Source organism: Phodopus roborovskii, unplaced genomic scaffold, assembly GCF_943737965.1.
Source record: "Phodopus roborovskii unplaced genomic scaffold, PHOROB, whole genome shotgun sequence".
NCBI classification, from domain to species: domain Eukaryota; kingdom Metazoa; phylum Chordata; class Mammalia; order Rodentia; family Cricetidae; genus Phodopus; species Phodopus roborovskii.
The window spans coordinates 54,980,902-54,999,150 of record NW_026126407.1 but is presented as its reverse complement, the minus strand read 5'-3'; the positions used below and the strand labels follow the sequence as shown (position 1 = coordinate 54,999,150).

At 51.3% G+C, this 18,249-nt stretch overlaps 2 protein-coding genes across 5 annotated transcripts in view; one reads left to right on the top strand and one right to left on the bottom strand.

Moving 5' to 3' along the window:
* Positions 1-2,473: 2,473 nt before the first annotated feature.
* Carhsp1 (calcium regulated heat stable protein 1) lies at positions 2,474-12,651 on the top strand. Of its 3 annotated transcripts, none has more exons than XM_051181399.1 (4): positions 2,474-2,562; positions 10,491-10,658; positions 11,237-11,359; positions 12,244-12,651. In XM_051181399.1, the coding sequence occupies exons 2-4, from the start codon at positions 10,498-10,500 to the stop codon at positions 12,404-12,406; spliced, it is 447 nt and encodes a 148-aa protein (XP_051037356.1). In that variant the 5' UTR covers positions 2,474-2,562; positions 10,491-10,497; the 3' UTR covers positions 12,407-12,651. The 3 variants fall into 3 exon arrangements, with proteins under 3 accessions (XP_051037356.1, XP_051037355.1, XP_051037357.1); XM_051181398.1 differs by lacking the exon at positions 2,474-2,562 and adding an exon at positions 8,011-8,078; XM_051181400.1 differs by lacking the exon at positions 2,474-2,562 and adding an exon at positions 8,037-8,134.
* The window catches only part of Pmm2 (phosphomannomutase 2), a 30,037-nt gene continuing 20,448 nt past the window's right edge, over positions 8,661-18,249 (bottom strand). The window contains exon 8 of one of the 2 annotated variants that reach the window (XM_051181395.1): positions 8,661-8,845. In XM_051181395.1, the coding sequence (XP_051037352.1) occupies positions 8,789-8,845 (57 nt within the window). In that variant the 3' untranslated portion in view covers positions 8,661-8,788. Of the gene's footprint in view, positions 8,846-17,553; positions 17,822-18,249 lie in introns of those variants that run through there. The other variant, XM_051181394.1, reaches the window with a different exon arrangement.

Genomic DNA, 18,249 nt, shown 5'->3' with positions numbered 1-18,249 from the left:
GTTCTCACTGAGGCATTTCCTCAACTGAGGCTCCTTCACTGATGACTCTAGCTTGTGTCAAGTTGACACACACACTCACACTCATACTAATAACAATAAGAATTGGGGAACCTAGGCTTGGTGGCATACGCTTGCTTGCCATCTCAGGAATCATGATTCCGAGGCAGGGAGATTGTTTTGAGTTCCAGGTTAGGAGGATTAGAAATTCCAGTTCACCCTCAGTTATATAGTATGAAGATAGTATGGACCATGAGTCTCCGTCTAATAAAAATAAAGAAAAGATGTGTGAATATTGGCAGTGGTTTCATGTTTCTGAAATTGGGTGTCGGGGTTCAGTGGACTGGGAGGGAGGAGGTATGACTCCTGGATAATGGTGTCCCACACCATATCATGCACCTCGTGTGGTTCTGCGCCAGCCCAGCCCAGCTAGCCCCAGCCTCTCTGGAAAATCCACAGACTCTTGGACCTTATTTCAGAATTAGAAATAAAAACTGATTGGGTTTCCAGTTAGGTAGAGTTAGGGTTCAGCCCTGTACACGTCCTTAGTTCCACAGATACAAGTATGGGTGTAGTGTTGGAAGCCTCATCTGTAGGCCCTGAGCCTGCTCCACATTGCTGGCCCTGGTCCTCAGGAACAGGAGCCACTCAGGGCAAGAGCCACACACCACCCCCAAACATTTTGTGTGCCTCAAACACCCCTAGAGGGTAGTGCTGAACCATGAACAGGTGAGGAAGGGAAACGGAAAGGTGGGAGAACGGAGAAATGAGTTTAGGTCAAGTTTGTCCCCATGACGCCATGACTGTGTCTAGTGTCCTGCAGGACCTCCTGCCCAGTGTTTATCCAAGTCTCTGCTCTCCAGTATGGTGGCAAGCTGGGTGCGTATTTTGTATCTCCAATGTCCAGCATAGAGCCTGACATAAAGTGACATAGCCCAGAATATCACAGGGCTGGGGAGAAATGTCTTAGTGGAGCAACAGGATCTGGGTGGGATCCTCAGCATCCACTTAATAGCTGGATGTTGCTGTACATACCTGCAAGTCCGGTACTGGGGTTGAGACAAATGAATCCCAAGAGCTTGCCAGTCAGTTAGCCTAGCTAAAATGACAAGATTCTGGATTAATGAGAGACCCTGCTGCAAATAGTAAGGTAAAGGACAGAACGCCAACCCTGACATTCAGCATCTCGAGGGTTTTGGGAGAGCCACTGGTCTCTGGTCTAGATCGCAAGGTGGAAGATGCTGGGTTCTGATGTGAATGGAGGATGGTGATAGCGGCAACAACAACAGAGTAGATGCACTTACCACCGAGACAGGAAAGCCAGCTGGCAAAGCAAAACGTTTTACTGCTGCTGCCTACAGCTATGGTGACCCTTCAATTTTCCTAAACAAGAAAATGTGCTTGTCTCTGAGGTGATTGCAGACCCAGTAAGGCTGACAACCATGATTAACTATCATACTGGGCTACATGAAGCTCTGCCTGAAAAATAAAAACTGACCTCAGCTGCATATGGCAAAGTTTGTTGTGACTATATCCTTTAGTTCTCTTGGGCACTTGCCTGGGAATGGGATAGGTTTTAACTATTAGATCTGCCTTTTCTTCTCCCAAGGTACCATTTTCTAGTCCCACCACCAGAAGAGAGCCTGAGCCCTTATCTGAGCCATTGGCTTTGTTAGTTTTCTTGATGGTTCAGCATGGGGGGTTAGAGGGTTTCAGCAGGGACCAAATATCACCTGGACTCCTGGAGCCTGCTGACTGCCACCCCTACTCTGGCACCTATAGGATACCTCTTTCCCAACCCTTGCCAATATGAATCTGACCTTGGTCAGGCGGAGGGCCTTTTCTTCATTTTGGCTGTGGAGACAGATCACAGCACGTCTCTTGTGCCTCAGTTTCCTTTTCTGCAAATTGGAAGCAACACTCTTTACCTCCTCCACAGGCGTGAAATAAAATTCAGGAGAAAGGAAAATTGAAAACAGCTGGGGTTAGTAGTGCCCACACCTCACTCCAAATCCATTAGGGAGACTGAAGCCAGCCTGTCTCAAAAACCACTCAACAGATAATGAATTAGCCAACAGAAAAAGAACACAATAACAGCTTCCCTCCTCCCTTGTTTTGCTGTTTCTGTCTTCTTGCCTTTCCTTGTATCTTTTAGTTCCTGCAAAAACCCATGCGTTCCGCTTATCTCGACTCAAGGGCAGGTAGGGCTTGCTCGTGCTGGGGAGGGACCCGCACGGTACACGGAGACCCGATTGTGCTACTTTCCCAGGATGGACATTGGGCGTCGCAGTCCCGCGTCGGGAGGACATCTGCCCATAGGCAGAGTCCCCCTACAGCATTCCCGCTCACACCCGCCGGGCGTCAACACAAAGGTCCCGCAGCAGCAGCTGCGCCAGGCTCGTCTTCCTCCCAGCCCGCCCAGTCCCGCGTTCCGGGTCGCGTGTTCATTGGCCAGGAGCCCCAGGGGGCGTGGTCACGTACCCCGCCCAGCCTGGCGGCCACGCCCCAGCCCAGCTCCTCTAGCAGTCTGAGCCCAGCAGCTGGAGGAGTCGAACGTGTCGTCAGGTAAGCGACTCTTCCCGGGACGAAGGGAAGGGCGTGGTGGAGCACGGGATCCCGGGGAACCGCGGGGGTGGGGCCGAGGTTTGCTTTGCTCTCCTGATCCCTCACTGCGGGGCCTTACGGCTCTCCGGCTCAGCGCTGGGTCCCTCCCAGGGCATACTCCAGTCGTCCAGGCCAGTTTGGGGAGCGCGGGTTACTCACACTCCCTAAGAGGTAGGTGTGATCGCAGTAGGAGGTATCCCTGCGGGACGTCAGGTGGTTTTTACCGCTAGGCCACCTGTTTCGTGCTTTCCGGCGGGCTGGAGGTACTAGACTCCCTGCTAGTTGGAGGCAGAGCGGTCCGGGACCAGCCGGGCCTTGCCAGCTGCATGCTGGGCGGCGGGACAGTAGCCAGGAAGAGAGACGGGGAGCCTCCCTGGCCCCTCGCGGTTGGCCTCTTCTGGAGTGGAGGAGCGGCTGGGCGCGCGCTCGCTGGGTGTTTGCGCCGGGGTGGGGGGCGGGGGCTAGGGAGCAGAGGAAAACTTCACCCTCGATGGCGGACTTTACAAGCCGGAAATACGAGGTTGGGTTTTGATTTTTATTTAAAACAGCTTTTCTGGGGTTGCAGGGTGAACTGTAGATAAGCTCTCCTGCAGGGTCTGCGTTCTGAGAGGTGGAGGTGCCTCTTTGCAAAATAGGAGACTGCCTTTGCCTCCTGGAATATATAAATAACCTTTTCTACCAGAAAGAGGTGTGTGTGGAAATTGAAGGAGCTGGCTAGCCTAAGTCCCCGGAGAAATACTTACTTTTTATTCCTCCTGGCAATCCTGCTTTGTGTATGGCCCAGTCTTGTTGCTTTTAGTCTGTTTTCTAAGCTGAAGCCGGAGGGAGAGTGTGAAAAATAATTGGTTCATTAAATCAGTAGTGATGGGTTATGTCTGCAGTACCACACTGAGGAGGTGGAGAGATAAGATTCAGGAGTTCTGGGTCATTCTTGGCTCTTTAACAAGTTCAAGGCCAGCTGCTGTAAATGCTTACACCTGTAATTTATTCCCAGTATTTGGGAGACTAAGGCAGAAAGAACTGTCCATAGAACAAGACCCTCCCTCAAAACACCAAACCAGATAAACAAAAACAATGTTTAAAAATAATCCACAAATCTGTGTTTAGAATTGTCTCATTCCCCATTCTTTGTCCTATGGGACTCAAGAGTTTTCAACAGGACCTTCTTTCTCTAGCTGCTTTGTGACTCTGTTTACTGTCCCTAACTCAGAGTTTTCAACAGGACCTTTCTCTAGCTGCTTTGTGACTGTTTACTGTCCCTAAGTGGTCCTTTAAGCCTTGGCTCAGCCATCCCCTGCTCAGGGATGGGGCTCCTCAGAGTCTGGCATCCCTTCACCATCTCTTCTTGGGTGACACCTGAATGCTGCCATGTGCCCTTACACCTTCCACTAGTGTCCCGTCCCCCCCTCCCCCCCCTCCCCTACTGTTGTGATCGAGTAAGCTGTTAGGCCCAGCCTGGGTTCAGGGGGAATTGGCTTTCTTTGTCCTACTGAGTGTTAGGGTGAGGATTTGGTTTGTGCCCCATATCTGGCAGCTGTGGGACCATGCACCATGGGGGCCACTATTACTGATTAAGCTCACCTGCTCTGCATTGTGGCTTTGAGTTACTGGATGCTGCACAGTCCCTGTCTAAACTGAGGCAGGGGACTAGTGGGTCTGGGAGAGGGTGGGAGAGTCAGGCTGGGAGGGGAGGAAAACTGGAGAGGGTGGAGCAGAATGTTGGGAGGAGGAATTCAGGGCTAGGTTTGGTGGAGAACAGGGTCCACTTAGCCTTGGAATTTCAAGTGGCCTCTGTCTGGTGGATGGGTATTCCTGGGGGAGTTCCTGGAGGGACTGTTTTTGGTTCCTGGTGCTTCCAGCTTCCCAGAACTTGAGGAAAAGAGACCCGGGAAGGCTGTTTGCTCTTCTGTTTCATGGCCCCGCCCCTGGAATCCCTCCCTTTTTCTCGCACAGAATTCACTCTTCCCAGAACAATGGAGCAGCGTGTGGCTAGCCAGCAGGGCTGACAACGAGGAGCCTGAGGCTCCTTCTCTACTCCTGTGCCCTCCCAGATCCCTGTGTCCAGTTCAGCTGGTCAGCCCTTCTCTGTCCTCGGCTTTGGGCTCTTTTCTGTTAAACTTCAGCCTGGTGCGGTGGGGGTGAAGATGAACCTTGCAATCTCCTGGAGCCCTGGCCCTGTGCAGTTTGCATGTGCTGGGTGAATGCTTCTGTCCATGTGTGTCCCCTCCCCCAGAGGGCCTGGCTCTTGGGAGCTGGGTTGTTTAGTGGCAGCTGTCTTTTTGGGAGCCCCCTAGAAAGTTAGTCTCTGGGGCTGGGGGAGCAGCTCAGTGCTAGCATACACCTAGTTTCCCAGCACCAGAAAGACAACCAATGGACTATCCCGAACTAACTGACCAAGCAGAGCCATGTTAACTCCGCCCACATCTGCGGAGCTGGAGTTTGCTTTTGGACATTGGCCAGAGATTCCTGGGGGGCACTGACGTGTGAGAAGCCCCAGCTGCTGAATCTATGGTCAGTTTTCCCATGGGGCAGGGAGATAAAGTGAGGCTAGCAGAAAGGGGAGACATCAGATAAAGCCTGGCTTCCCCCTCCATGGCAGGGTCTCTGAAGTTCTAGTGGCTTGCCCTGTCCCTTTGCCTGAGTGACCTGAGTGAGTGGCCAGGCTCTGGGCTGGACCCAGTGCAGGGTCCAGCAGTAGCCTTCCCTGGCTGCAAACCCACACAAGATTCTAGAAACCCCAGTGTACAGAACAGGCTTCACCCAAGGATGAAGCCTCCAGCTTAATAAGCTCTTTTTGTTCCTTGACTCCCCATTTTCCTGCCTTTGAGGAGAGCCATAAATCACACTCTCTCTCACTAAAGTGGAATTGGGCTCAGCACTTGGCTGCCTAGCTCAGAGGGTTTTCCCAGCTGGGTGTGATGCCGCACAACGTGCCTATAATTCTAGTACCAGTGAGGCTGAGGTAGGAGGATTGTCATGAGTTTGAGGATGACTTGGGCTACGAAGTGTAAGACCTCATCCCCCTAAAAATCTGAAAAGGGACTGGAGGTACATGTTGGACACTGGGGGTTTTTAAGGCCAAGAGCACAGAAGGTGCAGGGCCTGGCAACTGAGTATAGGGCCTAGATTTTGGGATGGACTATAGAGAGGCTGAGGAGGCCAGCTTGGTGTCCATTTGTGCTCCCAGAATCTTCCAGGACTTGCTATAAGGTCTATGGAAAATTTCCCATTTATTTTCAGCTAGAGGCCCCCTTTGACACATTTCTTAGGTTAAGAGGCTGACTCCCTTTCCCTGATGGACAGTCAGGGTGGGTGTGGCATCCTACCACTAGCCCCTGGGCTGGGCTTGTCTGGCAGAGGGCTTTGAGTCTTCTCCTGCCAGGTGTTGTCCCCACCTCCACCAAGGGTTAGACGGCTCTGGCCTTCTGCTGGCATCTGAGGGTGGTGCTGGCTGAGATGCCCACAGAGCTGAGGATGTGGTTCAGTTGGTAGTGTGCTTGTCTAGGATTCAGGAGGCACTGGACTGCATCTAGGTGGGCTACATGAGACTTTGTCTCACAAAGAAAACAGAGGGTCCCAGGTGTTAGGCGCCATTCACCCATCCAGTTGTTGTGCACACAGATGTGCCTTCACTCCCCACATATATACAGCCACTTGGGTATATGCTTATAGGCACATGTGTGTTCATGTTCATAAACACACCCCATATACACATATGTGTACACATTGTACATTACATAGTCATGCACAGATAAACACATGTGTGCACTTAGTTTGGCAGTCATGACAACATCTTGCTCATTTCGTCAGAATGTGTCTCAGGCAGAGGCTCACCAGGGTCTAGCCCAGAGCCCCCACAGGCAAGAGCTTCAGACCCACCTCCATCTCGAAGTGTGGGCCACACCTTTTCCAGGGCCACACTTGTTATTGCCAAGAGAGCAGAAAGACAACCCAAGCTAGGGATGGCAGTGGAAGCTGGGGCTGTTTGAGCTACATGCTACAGACGGCTGCTGTAGGCTGTGCCTCGGTGTGTGTGCAGGGCCAGAGAAGCCTCCTGGATACCCCTACCCCACCCCAGCTGGACTTTATCCCCTTCCTGGGCCAGCTGGGTGGGCTGGCTCTGACTAGCCCAGCTTCTTTGCAGGCTCCTGAATGGCTAGTTTGGGTAGTAGAATACCCTTGTGGGTCCCCAGGGTGCTCTCCCAGCTCCCACCCTTACCTCAGACTTATTTCTGTGTTTCTGTTTCTTCCACAGAGAGTGTGGCACTTAGAACACACCAAGGGTGCCCAAGACCCTAGCCTGTGCCAGGCCCTGGGCTGGGATATTGAGGGACCCTTAGTGTTGCCCGTAGTGCGGTGTCCACTGAAGGTCGTGGGCTCCCAAGGCCTTTCCAGGGAAGAAGCTGGATCTGAGGTGTGAGGGGACTTGAGTGGAGAGTGAGGAAGGCTCCCCTTTGGGTCTTTATTCATCAGCCTGGAGAAGTGGGTGTGATAAGGGTGTCTGAGCACACAGGCAAAGCCGGGAAGACACGATGATGACAGCCATGGTGATGCAATTTGCTTCCTGGTCTGGCCTTGCCCTCTGAACTGTACTTCCTGCTCCTGCCCCACTCCCACACCTCCCTGGCCTGGAACTACAGCAGGCCCTCCCCACTCCCTGCTGTCTGTACCCAGAGCAGCCTCCCACTTTGTTTTCTTGAGATGGTCTCTGTAGCCTAGGCTAGCCCAGATCTCTCAGTTTCTAGCCTAGGCCGGTCCAGAGGATCCTTTTGCCTTAGCCTCCACAGTGCTCGTGTTACAGGGAAAGCACCAGCACCCCTAGCTTCTCCCACTGGTTTTCAGATGTCTGACTGCTTTTTGTATTCCAGGACCATCTTACACTCTCACCCGTTACTTTTACTGCTTTTGCTAGCAAGCCTTTTGTCAGTTTGTGATCTTACCACCTCCTCTGGTTCCAGGTTCTGACCAGCGTCTCCTGTATCAGGTATTGGATGCATGTGTTGAGTGACTTTGACTTTGTGATTGCAGTTTACAGCAATGCTTGCAGCCTGCACCTGTTACCTGCTCGTTCTGGGCAGAGTTGTACCCTCAGTGCTTATATGTGTTACTTCATTTCAATGTTATGATTTGTGTGAAGCTGGAACAATTCCCATTTCTCAGATACAAAAACTGAGGCCCTGAGAGGCTGAGTCAGCAATGATCACTCAGTTGACAAGTGGGAAGATTTGAACTCTAGTGTCCTTGACTGGGGTAGGGGAGCGGAGAAGAGAGGCAGGGAGAAGGGCAGCTTTCACGGTGCTGATGTCATCAGGTCCCCATGGTTGTCCCCCTCTGCTGTTCTGGGAGATCTGGGTGGGGCCCCCTCACCCTCTCTGGGCCAGCCTTCTTCGCAGAATTCCTGGTATTGGAACATTCTAGCACTCTATGACCTGTGCTGGAGACCTGACCAGCAGGCCAGCAGCCAGGACCTCTTCAAGGTGGGGGCTTCTCTGAACTTGTGGTCCTGCCTGGCTGGGGCCACAGCCAAGAAGAGGTCAGTAGGTAGCAGTGTCACTTCTCTGGAAGGCTGGCCAGTAACATCTTTCCAGCCAGGCAGGACTGAGTCCCCAGAGAGGGGCAGGGCATATGGAGAAGTCTGAGTCTTTGGGGAAAGAGGCACCCTTGCCTTGCATACCTCCCTCCTTGGAACCTGAGGACTCCAAGATGGAGGGTTAGAGGTGAAGCAAGAGGGCATTCTGCTGGGTACTGCCGGTGAAAACTCAGCCCTGGGGCCGTGAAGTTATTATAAATGGGAAAAGTCTGACCATGAACTTGGGGCCTAGGGTACCAAGAGCTGAGGAGGCTGGGGATACAGCTCAGCTGGTAGATAGAGTGCTTGCCTAGAGTGCACAGAGGCCTGGGTTCGATCCACAGAACCACATTAATTGGATGTGGTAATACAAGACTGTAATCCTAGCACTTGGAGGTTGAGGCCTGTGTGGGCTGTAGGAGACCCCAAAACAAAAAACAAAAACAAAACCAAAAAAAAAAAAAAAAAAAAAAAAAAAAAAAAATCAAACTGTAGCTGGGCTGCTTAGAAGACCGCTCCTTTGTATTTGACAGACCAATCACAGGGCCACACATACCCGCTCAGGCCTGTTCTGTCCTGTTGGCTCCCTTAGTCCTGCTGGAGTGTTTGGCATTGCTGTCACCATCTCCATCCCTGAGCAGATGTCAAGGGACACCCTTGAGTTTGACTCCAAGTCTAGAAAGGAGAAAGGACTTAACTAAGGGTAGCAGTTGTTGACCTTGAGCCAAGGTCTTGTCCTGTTCTGGGGCCACTTGAGTGTATAATAGCTGTGCTGCCCGTCGTCTTCTTTTAATATTTATTTACTGTATATGAGTGACCTGTGTTCATGCACACCAGAAAAGAGAGTCAGATCCCATTACAGATGGTTGTGAGCCATCATGTGGTTGCCAAGAATTGAACTTGGGACCTCTGGAAGAGCAGCCAGTTCCCTTAACCACTGAGCCATTTCTTCAGCCCCCCCCCAATACCTTTTAATGTTGGTCTCGATGTAGTCCATACTGCTTTGAACTCACAGCAGTCCCTTTGCCTCACTCCATTCCCCATCCCTGCATGTGGGTTGGCCTACAGGATCCACTGCCTTCAACTTCTGCCTGAATTCTATACCTCTGAGAGAACTGGATCTCACAGTAGGGAGTAGTATCTGGGGCTAGGTATGTGTTTGCTCTGAGTGTCCCTCCTCTGGGGACTTTTTTTTTTTTAAACTGGTAACTCACCTGACCATGAGCTCCTATCTCCAAGGACCCATGCTAGTCTGTGAACTACCCTAGGTGTGTTCTGCAGTCTCCTGAGGGAGAGTATTTGCAAGGTAGGGGGCAGAGTAGAAAGGGAACCTGTGCTTTTGGCATTGAAGTTCTGCTGATGGCACACTGCCTCCTCTCATAGTATTTACTGAGTGTCCTGAGCATGGTAAGGTCTGTGTTGGGGACATAGCCAGGTTACCTGGAATATACCCAACCCACCCAGTATATGTGTGTATGTGTATGACCAGAGAATAACATCCACTGTTATTTTTCCAGGTGTTTTTTGAGACAAAGTCTCTCATTGGGACCTGGGGCTCCCTGATTAGGGCTACGCTAGCTGGCCAACCAGTCCTAGGGATCCACCTGCCTCTACCTTTTCAGTGCTGGGATTACAAGTGTACACCACAATCTTAACCTTTTAAAAGATTTATTAGCTGGGCCATAGTGGGACATGCCTTTAGTCCCAGCAGTTGGGAGGCAGAAGCAGGTGGTAGTTTGAGGCCAGCCTGGTCTAGAGTGAGTTCCAGGACAGCCAAGACTACACAGAAAAACCTTATTTTGACAAACAAAAACAAAAAACCAAAAAGATTTGTTTAACTATGTATATATGTGGTATTGGTGTCGGGTTTGTGCATGTGACTGTAGATGCAGCTAGAAAGGGCATCAGAACCCCCTGGAGCTGGAATTACAGGTGGTTGTGAACTGTCCGACTTGGAACTGAACTCAGGTCCTCTTCAAGAGCAGTAAGCATGCTTGACAGCTGAGCCATCTCTCCAGCTCCATACCAAGCTTTTCAATTCTACATGGATTGTGGGGATCAAACCTGGGTTCTCCTACTTGTGTGTGAAGTATGTCACTGACTTGAGCAAGCTATCAGCCTAGCACATGACCTGGCATTTTCTTTAACAGTGGAGAAGGAGGGAGGCCTGTAGTTGCTATGGGAGCCTAGTGTTGGCACCCGAGCCGACACCTGAGCCAAGGTGTGACTACAGACAAGGTGACCTAGAGTGAGCATCGGGGAGCAGCTGGGCCCCGTCTAGACCTGAGGCAGGGCCCTGAAAGCCCCTTTCTCTCTATAGGTCAGCTATGTCATCTGAACCTCCCCCGACACCGCCACAGCCCCCAACGCATCAGACTTCTGTTGGGCTATTGGACACTCCTCGGCCCCGGGATCGTTCTCCATCCCCGCTTCGAGGCAATGTGGTCCCTAGCCCTCTGCCCACACGCAGGACAAGGACCTTCTCAGCGTAAGTCTCAGGCTGGCCACACATACTTCCCATAATGGGGGCAGCTACCAGAGGGGGCAGGATTCATTCTCTGGGCATCTCCTAGAGAGTTCTGGAGAAGTACTTGTAAGGAAACTCGAAGGTGTCTTCAAACTCAGGTGCTATCCTTACCACCCATGGGAACCTGCTCCCCCCCCCCCCCCCCCCAGTAATAAGCTACTGGGCTTTAGCCACAGAGGCCTCTTCCCCAGGGGGCCTTGACTTTCTCAGTTGTATGGTGGGGACAGTGTCTGAGAGTAGCCACTAGCAGATGTAGACTTTAGGCCCTGTGAGGGATACTAGAGCTGTTACCTACAGTTTTTGAAGGGATGCTCCCAACTATCTCAGCTCCCTGTTTCTAGATGGAAAAACAGGCCTGAGAAAATGTGCCAAGGTTATCCAGTCATTTCTACAGGTAGGGTTGCACACAAAGCTTATGTGACTATACTTGGTGGCCCTAGCAAGGCCTCCCTGTGGCAAAGCTGGGTGAGTATCTCCAGGGGAGTTGGTGGCTGTGTAAAGGACTGGTGGGTGACCCCTCACATCTCCCTATCTGCCAGGACGGTGCGGGCTTCACAGGGCCCTGTCTACAAAGGAGTCTGTAAATGCTTCTGCCGGTCCAAGGGCCACGGCTTCATCACCCCGGCTGATGGTGGCCCTGACATCTTCCTGCACATCTCTGAGTGAGTTCACTGTAGCATATCTGCAGGGCTGGGCTGGGGATAGAGGGGTTGTGCTCCTGGCTTCATGCTGTATAGGACAGTGATGGAAAGGTGCTGGCCTGGAAGATGCAGTGTGTGACAGTGACCGGGCGTGTCTATGAATCGTGTAAGAGCTTGGGTGTCTGTCTGTCTACCATAGTGCTGGGTTAGGGTGAAGTCAGCTGGGCCTGATATGTGTAAGTGGGTGGTGTCTATGGTGGGTCTCAATGTCCTGTGCATGGCCTGTGTCCCTGGGATGGGAGAATGTGTTGTCCTCCTCAGGGGAGTGACCCGGTGAGGCTGGGGGCTATTCTGCTCCAGGAAGGAAGCTCAGGGCTGGGCCCTTTCTCCAGCCACTTGCTCACTGAGGCTCTTCCTTCCTGTCTGGAAGCCTGTAGGACACCAGGGTGTAGGCCACAACCCCCACCCCCCCCAGCAGCACCTTCCCTGTTTGGCTCCTGAATAGCTTTTGGGTTTACTAAGAACCCCAACTAGAACCTCTATCCAGACTTTCTTCTTTGGCCCAAGCATCCTGCCCACCCTGATTTCATTTTGGCTGAACTATGGACTGAGTCTGAAGCTTGGGGCACATGCTAGGCAAGTGATCTACGAGTGGCTGACACCCTGGCCACACATTCAGTCTCATTCAGCCAATGGGAGGCAAAGGCTTTTTCCCAGAAGCCTCAACTAAATCTGAAACCAGTTTGACAAAAAGGATTGTTTTCATCCTTCTGCTGTGATAGAAGTTGTAGCTGTTTTTCCATGGGTGTTAGGGATCTGAACTCAGGTACTCAAGCTTGCTAAGTAGGCACTTTCTAGACTGAGCCATCGTGTCAGTCCTGATGACTGCTCTTTCTCTCCTGCAGTGTGGAAGGGGAATATGTTCCAGTGGAAGGCGACGAGGTCACCTATAAGATGTGCTCTATCCCGCCTAAGAATGAGAAACTGCAGGCTGTAGAAGTGGTCATCACTCACCTGGCACCAGGCACCAAGCATGAGACCTGGTCCGGGCATGTCATCAGTTCCTAGGGACCTGCAAGAAACCCCCTTCTCCTGGGCTTGAGGGAGACTATGGGGGGAGGAGGAGCAGGACACCCTGGATATAACATTCTACCACACAAGATGGGGCCTCAAGGTGGGCATGGCCCCTTTCAAGCATTTCCTGGGAGAAGGGAGTTGTGGGCAGGCAGGGGGTGCTCTCAGCCACCAGCACAGCCTCTAGCCATTGCAACAAGCTCTCACTGTCTGAAAACATTAAAAGCATTTGAAAAGGAGAGGGACCTGCGGTGGCTGAGTGGAGAGGGTGCAGTCCTAGTCCAGGATGGGTGGGCAGGCCAAATATGCTATTTCCCCAAATGCCCCACCCAGGTCAACCAAGCCCATAAGGACTCCTCCTGGAACTGAAGACAACACCGCCCCCTCCCCCCAATCTATTTGGCACCTTGAGGGATGTCACCACGGGCCCTATGAGACTTTCCATGACCCAGTGCCCTGTTTAACTTGGGACCAGGTCAGACACATTTTCTGCTTGTCAGCCTGGCTAGTTCCAGGGAAGCTGGCTTAAGTATGTAGGGAGCTTTCCAGGGGACTTTGCTTCTTGGTGCCTTTGCAACAAGAATGTCTCTGTCTTGTGGAAAAGACTCCATCCCTTAGGAGCTCCTGGTCTAGCACAGCAGTCTGGGGCACTGACCCCACCCCTGGAAATGCTGGTCTTTTCTACTTCCAGGTATAAGTACCCTCCCTGTGGCATTAAGCCTATCATTAGAGCTGTGGGGGTTAGGAAGAGTCCTCCATAGGGAGAGCTACAGAGGGGAAGGTGATGCTTTACTTAAAAACAGAACCAGGCTGGTGGTGCATGCCTTGTAATCTCAGCACTTGGGAGGTTGAACTAGAGTTCTGGGCCAGCCTAGGCTATGATCATGTCTCAAAACAAAAACAAGGGCTGGGGATGAACTCAGTGGTAGTGCACTTGCCCAGCACTGTTAGGGTAAACCCCGGAACTTTGACTCTGATGGCATTGTAGGGTTAGGAGTTGGAGAAATACACATTTGATGGGGAAGCAAGACTTCTTTAAGAAAGCTCTGACAGATGCCTAAAGCATATTTCCCCTCTTCCTCAGTACTGGGGGTGGGTGGGTGGGGGATGGGGAGCCCAGGGCCTTGGAAAAGCCTCTGCCTGCCAGGTTTTGTTTTTGTTTTGAGACAAGGTCTTGCTATATAGCCTAGGTTGGCTCCAAACTCTTACTTCCTAGGGTCACAGGCGTGCCTTCATTTGGTTTATTAAAAGCTCAGACTCTCCCTCACAGCCCTCTGTTTGCCCCGTCTGCAGCACTGTAGATTTGTAGGTGTTTCAAACGAACTGCTCCTTAGATTTGCTTTTGGTGGTTGGCTTTGACTTTAGTTGTGACTTAAAAATAGAAGTAGTTGGTTAATGGGTTTTTGAAATCAAGTTGAGATCTCTTGTCAGAATCAAGGTACCAATACTGCAGGTGTGACTAAGGCTCCATTGGTCCAGACCAGAGGTTTCTTTTATATGGAGAACTCTGTTGACCTCAGTGTGTCTTAATTCTGGATGAGTGTGTGTGTCCATCCTAAGGTGACAAAGACTGGACCATCAGGAACACAGCTCAGAGGGTAAAGCATCTGGAGGATTCGAGTTCAATCCCAGAAAAAGCGACATGAGGTGTGCATACTTACATAGTTCAGAATTGGAGAGGCTAGGCCAGGCAGATGCCTGAGGTTTGCAGGCTAGCCAGCTTAGTCTATTTAGTGAGTTGGAGGTCAGTGAGAGACCCCATTATTTTTAAGAGGTGGTTATCACCCCAGGACAAAAAACAGGTTGTCCTCATGCATCTGTACAGAAAGAAGTGGCTAAATGTGTTATGGTCTTGTGCAGTTGGCTCACCTCCACCACCCAGTTTGACAATTTTCTTTGTTATTGGGCTACTAGCAGATGTTTTTCTACTAGGTCAAAGGTGGCTTTTACCCCTTCAGGCTTGGCTAACTGCCCAGAGCCTCTCTTGGGGCCTCTCAGTTGGCTAAGGAACAAACTTCCAAAGCCACTTTGCCAGGACTCAAGAAGGCTCCCTGAGATTGACAGCCTTCTCTATCACCCATTGTCCCTGGCTATCAGTACAGCTTTTCTTTCCCTCTGGTATGGTTAGGCGTTGGGTGACACATGGTTGGCCTGCTAGTGGGCCCTGCCTGACACTGAGCTGGCAGCCCAATTCTCCTGGCAGAATGGTCTCTGGATTCTTTTGCTCCACAAAATCCTTTGTAAAGAGCTTTTACTGTATGGCCACATCACTTCAGCCTCTAAACTATTCTGGAACTGCAGGTTATTGGTATTGGAAAAGACCTCCCTCTCCTCTGATGTGGAGTTCATTGTCAATTTATAGATCCAAGAGGGACCCAGTGCTAGTGATTGGTCAGGGAACAGATTCCCAAATCTAGACATTTGGCCCCACTAGCCAACTCCTTCACAATAAAACTTGTTTTGTGCAACAAGATGAGGCTGTGTGTGCATACTTGAGCGTGTGTGAATGTGTAAGGGAATTGGGGCTTGTTTATGCAGTGGGTTGTAGGTATATGCCCAGTGGTGGCATTTGGGATGTCATGTAAATGTGAGAAAGGTCTTGGGGTTTCTGTTGAGATGTTTAAAGGGAGCCTTGAGGCTACCCAGGGACCATGTGGAGAACCAGAGATGGAGATGGGCTGCCCCTCATATAGGTCCAGAAGGACAACAGTGAAGCCACCTGCCTTGGAGGGTGGGGGAGGAGAAGCTGATAGGGTAATGACAGACCAGGGTGGGGTGGTTTTACGAAAGGATGGGAACTGATGTATGGAACCAAGATGGGAATTTTGATGAATCAATCGGTGATTCTCCCAGTGGTTGGAGAAATAATCAAGCCTGTTCAGGGAGAGGCCAAACAAGATGAGGTGACTACACTCAACCAGCCTGGTTTCTCCAAATTGACGGGTGTGCCGTGGTAGGTGTACCTAGTCCAGGGTAAGGAAGAGATTAAGTGCTGCATGTATCTAGACTGTGCTGAGGAATGAACATATTTGAATTTACTTCAGTGTCTGTCTCCCCACCCAGACACGGTTGGGAACACCTTCTAGGGTCACACATTACTCCTACATAGGAGCTAAACATTTTGGTAAACTTCCTCTTAGCCCAGGGTTTCTCAAGTCTTCCTAAAACTTGGTGACCTTGAGTTCTTGACAGGCAGCTCATGCAGAAGTGAACTTTTCTGAGAGCTCTAGTATGCTTAGGTGCAGCCTCTGCTTCTTGTGATGCTGTCTACCCAACTCCTGCTTTCCCAAAGTCCTCTGCAATTCCTACTTGGTAGCTCTGCACTTGACAGATAAGAAACTGAGGTCAGGGCTTGCCTTGAGCTACAGTTGTCTAGCAGAACTAGTCCTTCATTCTGGGCAGCCACTCATCACACTGCAGGCCCTGCTCCACCAGCAAGGCCACGTGTCACTTGCCAATATCATTTTACAGCCATGAGATGCCTGGAAAGCAGAGGCCCTGTATTAGGTGGGAAGACTGATGACAGTGGGGAGTGTGACAGCCACTATAGGAATTGACAAAGCCTGGAGTCCACCTGGCAGCTTTGGGTCTCCATCTGAGGGCAGCATGGGACCTGCAGGCAAAACATGGCCTCTGACCAGCTGGGACCTTCAGCAGCCATGACAGCTAGGGCTCTAGTGTCACTAGAGCAGAGCAGAGCAGAAGAGGCTTTCAGGACCCAAGAGGGAACTTTCTGAGGAACCCCTCTGATACCCAGGGTTAAAGTGACCAGAACAAGAGGCCAGGAAGATGCAGTCCCTTTAATGCGTGTCCCTGGGCAAGTTATCACAGCATTGCTGTAAAATCCAAACATGATGCCTCCAGGTGGAGGTCCTGGCATTGTCCTGTGGGGGTGGACAGAGGTGAAGGGGTCAGCAGCAGGTGCCAGTGCGGGCAGCCAAGGGTAGGGCAGTGAGAACACATGGTGGTTGGAGGCAGGAAAGGGCAGCAGGGGCTCCCGACAAGCCTGGCTGCAGAACTGTTTACTAAGTACTGGAAAGTGGCCTGGGGACCATAGAAGGCTCTCCCTGAGGTTTTGGATGTGGCCTGTGCACTCTCCAGGAAGAGGCTGAAGTAGTGGTAGCTCCTACGGCTGTGGCCATCTGGCACTTGGGTCAGGCAGCTTGGGGATAAGGACTGCAGACAGGGCTTTGCTTTGCTGGGTCCTCTATCCCCACTTCCTGCTGGTGACAGGAGAGCAGTCCTGTTGTAAAATCTAAATAGAGCCAGCCAGGTCTGTAGAGGTACAAACTGTGATCAGTTATCACTTGGCCAGCTATCTGTCAGGGAGACCAAGCTGTGATCTGTGGCTCATAGACAGGAAGCTGGCTTGAAAATAGAATCATCAGCCCTTTGGCACAACACTGGCCTTAGTTCATGCCCCAGCCTCCACTGCAGACTGGGAATTCATCACAGAAGTCTTCAGTTCTGTCCCAGGTGGACAACTGTGGATGCCCACAGTTTTTTTCATCATCGGGTCCCCTTTTTGATGGTGAGATGGGTCTGCACACTAAATTGTCAAGTCTCTCTGAAACCTGGTGTGTTGGTGCATGTATTCTGCATATGTAAGGCATAGGCAGAAAGACAAAGCTCAAGGTCAGACTGGTCCAGGGCTACACAGTGAGACCATGTCTCCAAATAGAACCCTCCCCCAATCCACCACTGCCAGAAAACCTTCCACAAAGTGGAAGGGGCCCAGGCATACTTTTTTTTTTTTTTTTTTCTGTTATCATCACATGAGCCATGTATCCTATCAGCTAACTCTTAGACCATGGGCTAGGGGAAGGGAATGGTGGAACACTTCTGTTTCTGAGGTACCTAAATCATAGGCTGGGATCCTATCGAGGGCCTCGTCCATGCTAGGCAAGTGTTCTTTGGGTAATATCCCCAACCCCAGAGCCACCATTCTGTTTGAGACAGGGTCTCATTCTGTACCTCAGGCTGCCTCCGACTGGTGGTAATGTTCCTGCCTCAGCTTCCTGAGTACAGATTTCAGGCATTAGCCACCACACCCAGCCACAGCCATTTCTGATTAAGTTCTTTCTTTTCCCTTGGGGCTGCTGGTGGTGCTAGATGGAGGCGGAGGCATGGCCTATTGGCATGCCCAGTGAGGTGACCTGTAGTCCTTGTGTGTTTAGACCCATGAGGACAGCCTGGCTGGAGGCTAGGGGCATATGCACATGAGGAGGACTCCAGCTCTGGCCCTAAGTGACCCCTGACCCCGAGGGACCTTTCAGTCTTGTTGGCCAGGACCCCATTCCTCTGATGTTAAGGGAAGAGCTCCTCACAGATCCTGCGTGTGTCCTCTGGTGCAGTCACTGTGTAGCCCTCAGTTCTGGAGTCTGTGAAGATCTCATGGTCATTGCCACCCTGCAAAGACACAACAGAAGCAGTAGGCTACGGTTTGTCCTGGTCCCTGGCTGCTGCAACCCTGATGTCCCTAGCTTAAGGAGGTTTCTTCAGTTAATTTTCCCTTAGTTCCCAAGAAAGGAATGTCATTTTTGTCACACTGAGCAGGGAGTTTAACCTTCTCATGAACTGAAATCGAGCTAAGAAAAGGCAATTATGCTCACGAAAGGCATCAGAAACCTTTGCGAGGATCTGGCTACGGCTTGTTTTTCTAGTGAAAAAGTACAGCAAATGACAATCACAGCCATCAGTTTGTCTTTGTGCCCAAATGTCTCCTGAAAGTCACAAGGTGGGCAGGCTGCCTAGAGTGGGACTGCTCACACCCTGTGAAATGGACATGGCTGGTCAGTCTGCCCACAGCCACATAGGAAGTATGGTCAGTAAGAGAG

Coding starts and splice junctions, on each gene's coding strand:
- Carhsp1 (XM_051181398.1), top strand. CDS start 8,026: ATGACCTGTGCTGGAGACCTGACCAGCAGGCCAGCAGCCAGGACCTCT. Junction 10,659..11,236: donor AGGACAAGGACCTTCTCAGC/GTAAGTCTCAGG, acceptor CCTATCTGCCAG/GACGGTGCGGGCTTCACAGG. Junction 11,360..12,243: donor ATCTTCCTGCACATCTCTGA/GTGAGTTCACTG, acceptor TCTCTCCTGCAG/TGTGGAAGGGGAATATGTTC.